General features: G+C 37.5%; 1 protein-coding gene across 1 annotated transcript in view; it reads right to left on the bottom strand.

Annotated features, from left to right (window-relative positions):
• Positions 1–1,042: 1,042 nt before the first annotated feature.
• The window catches only part of adcy3a (adenylate cyclase 3a), a 48,357-nt gene continuing 41,178 nt past the window's right edge, over positions 1,043–8,221 (bottom strand). Inside the window, exon 21 of the mRNA XM_051407260.1 lies at positions 1,043–8,017. Coding sequence (XP_051263220.1) covers positions 7,838–8,017 — 180 coding nt within the window. The 3' untranslated portion in view covers positions 1,043–7,837. The remainder of the gene's footprint in view (positions 8,018–8,221) is intronic.

Below are 8,221 nucleotides of genomic sequence, written 5' to 3'. Positions count from 1 at the left end.
AATTTATGTAAAGTCTTTGTTATTCACCTCACCTCTTGTGTTTGTTTGTGGGTTATGCTACAATTTTGTAGTGAAAAGACTAAATTAAAAACCTTTGTAGGGGCAAAAGTGATCAAGCAGGTAAACACAATCAGGAGGCACAAAACTGTTGGCTAAATGAACCAATGAATTGAGAGATCTTATTGGCAAGGGGGTTTTGCTTTCCTAAGCTTCCTCAATAAATATAGTTGTTTCTGTGCTTTCTTAACCAGGGTGGAATGTGAGATGACCATGACTGGTTCTTTATCGTGTTGATTCCCAGGACCCTAAAACTGTTCACCTGCTCCACCTCAGCTCCACTGATGTAACAGGGGAATGTGTCTTATTCATAGTCCATATTTACTTTAAATTACACTTAAGCTGTCTACATTTGTCCTGTGCAATAAGATTTATTTCAGATCAGATTAACAATCTTTTTTTTTTTAAAGCCCCATTCTGAAAAAATAAATCAAATCTAATGACCAGCCAATGCAGACAGCTGTCCTGGGGCCCTATATGTCTGTCATCCCTTTGTTGAAGAGGATCCCTGTCTAACCATCTAAAAACTTTGCGCTTACAATTGTAACTGTAAATGAATGTTAAATTACCACACAACAGATAGTCCAACATAGAAAATCTGTCAACACTATTTAATGGGGGCACAGCAGCTAATTTTTGACATACATTTTCACATGAAGTTTCAGAAAACTTGTAATACAGTAATCAACTGGGGAAGTTGCATGGTGATATCTACAAGTATTATACACATACAATATATACATTTTTTATTCTATTCACCTTTGGTGTCTTGCAATGTATGGAATATTTGAATAAAAGCTTGTTTTTCTGACACACAATATATGATAGATGGAAGATGGATTAGATTTATTCATCCCCAAGGGGAAATTCAGTGTCTGAAGGGCCCCATTTCCCTTTAAAGCACCAAGCTAAGTGTATTCAGATTAATAGCATGTGCAAATGAATGACAATTCAAGCACGTAGTCAGTAATCATGACACTGAGGCTTGTCTTTATTAGATTTTTTTAATCAACTCACGTTATGATGACAAACAACTGAAATGAAAGAGGGTACACTGACTGAGAAATTCTTCAAGATTGGGATCAGCTCTAAGTAGACCTACAGTATGTCTAATTTAATCCACAAAAACTGAGAAGAGGAATTCAATTTCTGAATCAACTTCAGACAAAAGCGGAACGCTAACAACGACTAGAACCACAGGGTTGAATCATTTTGAGGCCATCAGCTGGCCCTGCTGGCGTGGGCTCTCCAGATGGCATTTCAGTGTTCTTGTGTTGCAAAAAAGAAAAGAAAAACTCTGTTGCGACCAAAACCTGGAATCATGACACATAATTCAAAGTGCTATTTTGTTCCCAAGCCTGAGATTCTTTTACAATACAAATTTAGGAAACAGCCGTGGTCCATGTTTTGGCTTTTACATCTGAAACCATTCCTTTATCATTGGCACTTTCACATCTGTGTAAGAAAAACAAAACAATACCTCTGTCATTTCCAATAAATAAATCTGAGCAATAAACACTGTCTAAACTCTATGTACAACGAGGACACTCAGTCCTTTCGTTAAATAGAACAAAACGTGTACATTACATTATAAAAATATGAATTAAAGGGGAAGGAATGATTGAACCTTTCCTTAAGAGAGGAGAACATCAGATTTGTAGAAGAAACTATTGCACTTTCATCCCATTCTACAGAGACACTAACAGGCTTTACAATCAGCAGAGGCTACCCCTGAAACACACATACAGTACAGCTGTTTCCTGTCAGGTGGGTGTGCTTATTCTGCATGTCACAGCTGTCACGTCAAAGCCTCGAACATATGAAATAATAATGTAGGGGTCTAATGTCAGAGGTTCCCCAGATGCAATCAAATGTGGTGTGATGTCACAAGCAAAGTTACTCTTTGTGACAAAAAAGAAACACAGTAAATGGCCTGACTGTCTCCCGACACCTGCAATTGATCAGTAATGTCATAATTAAGCCAACTTTTTCCTACCTTCAAGTGATCTTTGCATTTTTCTAGTTGACATAGGCTTTACAGGGGCCAAGCTGTGAGTACTGTTGGATTAGAATTTTCTTTTGACTACATAGACCATATCCCCCAATTGCACATGCACTTAAAGAATGCACTAGGTAATTTTTATTAAAACATTTTTTTTTTCCATATTTGCTGAAACTTTCACTATATCCTGACCGTAGTACGAGACAGATAATCTGTGAAAAAAACAGGTTCCCTGGCTCCTCCTAGTGCTCCTAATGGTATTTGCAAGAATGGCCCAGGCCTAAACCAAAACAACTAATCAGAGCAGAGAAAGATATATAGACACTTTTCGTTCAATTCAATTCAATTCAATTCAATTCAATTCAATTCAGTGTTGTTTGTATAGCGCCTATTCATAACAGAAGTTATCTCAGGACACTTTTCAAATAGAGCAGGTCTAGACCGAACTCTTTATAACATTATTTACAGAGACCCAACAGTACCACCATGAGCAAGCACTTGGCAAAGGGGGCAAGGAAAAACTGCCTGTTAAGAGGCAGAAACCTAGGACAGACCCTTCGGCTCTAGGTGGGTGGTCGTCTGTCTCGACCAGTTGGGGTGAGAGAGAGAGAGAGAGAGAGAGAGAGCAGAGGTAACGACAGAAGGACAGAGACAGAGTGCTCAACAACAACTACACTAATAGTAGTGACTAATGATGTTTGATGATTGTTGGAAGCTTTAAGATAGCTGATTGTTAAGTCTCATTCCCAGGGTTCCAAAGTGTCTGTATTTGACAACCTGGGAATGATACTTAATCACCAATTTTTCTTGACTCTGATTGGCTGTTTTTTGTTCAGGCCCATTGGATTCTTGCAAATACCATTAGGAGGAGCCAGATGAACCTGTTTTTTTCACAGATTATCTGTCTTATGTACTAGTACATAATATGTCAGGATATAATGAAAGTTTCAGCAAATATAAGTAAAATATTTATATAAAGTTACAGACAGCAGCTTTAAACACATTGGCATATGCAGAAGTCTATGTCCATTCTGGAAAATGCAGCCCTTTACGTGACTAAGCAAGTAGAGAATAAAAGATAGCCAACTTCCGGCCAGAATTCATTAGAAAATGGCAGGACCCAATTTCCACCTGGTATTAAAGAGGCCATATTATGCTTTTTTTTTTTTCCTGTGCTTTAGTGTGTTATAGTGTGTATAGATTTTTTGTGCATGTAAAATGTCTGAAAAGTGACAAAACCCAAAGTCCACACCAAAGAGAAAAAAACACCTATTTTAATCACTGAATCATGTAAAACTACTATAGTAGAACCCTCAAATACAAACCTGAAAATGAGCATTATATGCCTCTTTAACATGAGATCTGTATCTAGATACTTTATCTTGATCAGGGAACACTACAGGAAGTATAATTCTCCACTGCAAGAAGCTATTTAAAAATGTAAGACACTTGTGGAGTTTTGAAGAAAGGTGGAAACCATTGTTTTTGCCAGTGTTAAGCAAAGACAAAAGTTATTACAGAAAGTTGGCTGGCTCACTTAATTAAATTGTGTGTTGAGATCCAACCACAGTGTGGGCAGAGCTGACTTAATGAGAACATTTCTTAATTCCAGCTGTGAGAGCAAAGGCAATCAATCAGATATCATAATCCAGATACAGACAGGTTAACACCAGGTGGAAATGGGGTTGATCCAAATCTTGTGCAAACAACATAGAAAGGCTGCAATAAGTTCAATGTCAATATATTTAAATAGTAGCTTTGTTGCTCCGTCAGTTAACATCATGGACTGTAATGTACTGCTTTCTAAATTTTGTTCAGATTGTTTAATTTTTCATGACCTCCATGCAGTTAAAGGAAAATGACAGTTTATTACAACGTGCGTTCTTTTTGGCTTTTCTAACATCTTACTCGCCTAAAATAGGTCAAGAAACACAACAGTCAGACATTCTAACAGGTTGGATACAGACTAGGACTGAGCGAGTACTTGAGTATCCAGTACAGATAATGTTCCTTTTATGAGTATGTATCATCAGAGTAAAATATCTGTACTCATAAATATATAAACTTTTATTTAAAAAACTTGTGTGTAAATAAATTCATTGCTGATTAGTATGCATGTTACTAGCATATTGGCTCTTTATCAGTCAGTATAAAGCACTTATTAATGAATGAGCATATTCTACAACTATTAGGTCATTGATTTTTCCTAGTTTTCCCTCAAAAATCCCCTAATTAGTGCTTATTGATAGTAAGTAAGGAATTCTACATGAATTATAATAATAATAATTAATATGCTTTGCTCAGTATGCGCCTTATAAGGTGGTAGTACCACAATACTATACCAGAATACTCATTCTCCCTTAATAACAATTGGGTCTATTCTTACGTAACTACTAGGAAATAATAGTGTCCAAATAACTCTACATGAAATCTAACTGTGAACTTTTGCTCATAATTAATATGCTTTGTATATGTAAGTCACAAGACTTTGAAATATTAAATTTGTGTTGACAAGTGTTGCTAACTTATGAGCAAGAGTTCACTTTAGAATGTGGAGCATATTCTGAGTTAGAAAGATTTCATTTAGAGTTATTTTGAAACTATTAACACTTCTGTGTTTTGTTACATAAGAATATAACATGCTTATTAAAGGTTTTTAAAGCTGCAGTAGGTAATTTTTAAGTAAGTAACTTTTTGTCATATATGCTGAAACTTTCACTATATTCCTGACAGCACTACATGAGACAGATTACCTGTGAAAAAAACGGTTCCTCTGGCTCCTCTTAGTGCTCCTGAAGGCATTTGCAAGAATCCACAGGGCCTGAATGAAAACAACCAATCAGAGCCGAGAAAAATGGGTGATTGTTGAGTGTCATTCCCAGGGTGTCAAATACAGACGCTTTGGTACCATGGGAATGACACTCAATCAATAAAATCAACTATCTTCAAACTTCCAACAAAAAGCGTCTCTAAAGCTTTCTCTGCTCTGGTTAGTTGTTTTGGTGAGAAACATTTTTTTTTTTTTTTTTTACAGATTATATGTTTTATGTACTGCTATCAGAACCCAGTGGAAATTTCTGCAATGACAAAAAGTCATTTTTTTAATAAAAGTTACCTACTGCAGCTTTAAGGGAGAAGTATTCTTCTCGTACCACAACCTCATGAGGCCCATACTGAGCAAACCATTATATTGTCATGCAGAATAAGGGATTAATAAGTGCCTTATAAAGACTAATAAAGAGTCCAAATGCTATCGATATACATGCTAATAAGCACTAGTTAATGGTGAATATGTCAGTCGCTCCAGAACGTTTCCCTAAATTTGACCAATAGCAATACTGTTCTTACTGGAACAAGTTGCCTTTGATTTTAAATGAATTATACAAGTGAAATTGCAACTATTTTCACAATTTTCATGTCCCCTCGCAATTCACTGCAAAAAATGCGTGAAAACAGCCGCTGTGAAATCAATCCTTTTAGGTCGCAACAATCCCAAAAAAAGACCACAAAATTCTGGAGGGACTCATATGTGTACCTTAAAATGAAGCGTTACCTAGTTTTCTAATAAATATAGAGACTTCTGATCAAGCCATATCAATTTCAGGATTAAATTAACTTCCAGTTAGCCCTGCCTACTTATGGTTTTAACACCACCCACGTCTGGTTTAAGCCCTGCCCATTCTGAGTAAAGATACAAAAATAAACCCCAAGTTGTAATAAACTGGAATGATCCTTTCACAGCATCATGAGAGGACTTGGACCTGCAGAGGGCCATGGAATCCTTCAAATAAATTAAACATTGCGATCACAGCTGTGATAGGCACTTCCATCCATCCACAATCAGCGTGAAAAACATTTCTGCCATGTGTGCTACCCTTTGGACACCGTCACACGTCCCTCTCCTAAAACAGTCTGTTATCCTTCATGTTGGATGCAGCTCTGAGGCACCGAAACGTCCAGGAGCCAGCTGTGTAGTGTGCTGCACGAGCTCCAGGAGCAGAGAGGAGAGCATGGTACTTACCCAATACCCATATCAGAACCAGGGAGAAAGAATACTTCGACTGTGGAAAAATACACTATGAGCAATGCACACATTCTTATGCACACCCACGGCCACATATGAGAGGCAGCAGGTGGCAGATGGGTCTGTACTGTCACACTCTTGGCCTCTCATTGGTCCACTTCCAAATCCTCTTCCTCATCAGAGTCAGTCAGTTTCCCACACATGGAATTATTTTGTAAATGATGGAGCCACATCCAGAATTTAGGCCGGGTGTCCAAAAGCCACGTAGTGATGGTGATGGCATCAAAACTGCTGTGTTTGCAAAAAGGCTAAAGTGTGTGTGTGTGTGTGTGTGTGTGTGTGTGTGTGTGTGTGTGTGTGTGTGTGTGTGTGAGAATAATGTTTTTATGTGAGAGCCGTTTATGGAAAGCGATAAAGCCCATCATTGTATTTCAATTAAATCAGTTAATTAATCATACTCATGCTGAAAAGTTAAATTCAAAACATATTTTTAAATTTTGATTTACATTTTTTGCAGTATAGGTCATAAAGCCTGCTGCCTGTTAGTACATGTCAAAAGATTCTCTCCTAAAGATGTTTTTTTGTCATTTTAGGTAGATCTTTTCATGTGATTTGGATCCAGACAAGGTATTTGGATAATAAACAATCTGATCTTGCCTTTGCATTTACCCCTGGTATTATGTAATGAATTCTCGTTATCTGAAGTTTTGTGAGTTGTTGAATTAGTGGAAACTTGATAAACTTTGTGAAACACTCTTGTAAATTTGGCAAACGTAATAAGTTATTCCTTTATTTGTCTAAAAGAATACTGCCAGTTCATCCCAGTGGGCAGTACCAACATATATACCACTTTATCGCTAGATAAACTGTATGCTATAATTATTATACACCCGTATCCCTTTCATTTTTAAAGCAATTCTGTTGAATAAGGCCTCTTTTGGTGCTTTTACGGCTCAGAATAGACATAAAATCAGTAATTAGAGGCCTGTCTCATTAAGCCTTTCAACAACAGCCTCCATTCTATTTTAGCTAAAAACAAATATCTGTATCAGTTATGTTGTGTACAGATGCCCCCACGTTGTGGTCAGGCATCTGATTACGACACATCTAAACATTGCATTAACATGTTTTTTTCATTATCAGGATAAGGTGTCTGGATGCAGATAAAATTTCAACACCTTGTGTAAAAGGGGGGTTTGTTTGTTAATTAGCAGGATATCTCGGACTTTAATTACATTTAGTGAAACGTTAAAGCTACAGTAGGTAACTTTTATAAAAATAAAATTTTTCAACCAGATTTTTTCACAGATTATCCGTCTCATGTACTACTCTCCAGTTATAGTGAAAGTTTCGGCAAATATGAAAAAAAATATTTTTATAAAAATGACCTACTGCAGCTTTTATCTCATTGACCAATAAACGAGTGATTCATTATGGTGCAATTCCTGCACATAAATGAAAAAATGTGGCCATCACTCGACTAGATGGGATGGTTGCACTTGTGTTCAACCTTGCTGCTGCCAGTCTATCCAGCCTATCCTTGCCTTTATACGGTCTCATTGCTTTTATTTGTGTTGTTTTAAGTGTGTGTCTGCAGTAATGAGTGGTGTGTTGTCACAGGTTTGAATGAAGTGTCCAGGTATCGACTGAATGACTTCTCATTCCAAAAACTCACTCTTCTGCCCCTCTCTGCATTTATCACACACTGGATGTGATTGCTGTGTAGCATGTGCATGTGTTAGTGTGTGTGGTCCTTAGCTGTCCACCACCTGGTGTGGCAAAGTGACGGAGGAGCCGTTGATAAATGAGCCTTGTTTGTCTCTTCCCTTCAGAAAGTATGTCAGCAGTTCCCCTTTCCCCTTTACAAAGATGGGCCCCCTCCTCACAAAGCGGAAGCCGTACTCCTTCAGGATGTTGTAGCAGTCCTCCACCACCTGGGGGCAACACACGTACACACACACACACACACACGCACACACGCACGCACACACACACACACACACACGCACACGCACACACGCACACACACATATTTTAGACTGTTTCTCAGAAGAAAATTAGGCACATTTGTTTAAATTGTATATGCAAAAATGTATCAGGGTTCCCACTCTTTTTTAAATTTTGAAGTAACTTTCCAG

This window comes from Dicentrarchus labrax, unplaced genomic scaffold, assembly GCF_905237075.1.
Source record: "Dicentrarchus labrax unplaced genomic scaffold, dlabrax2021, whole genome shotgun sequence".
Lineage (NCBI taxonomy): Eukaryota > Metazoa > Chordata > Actinopteri > Moronidae > Dicentrarchus > Dicentrarchus labrax.
Note: the sequence above shows the minus strand (reverse complement) of the source record. Positions and strands in the feature narration are given on the sequence as shown.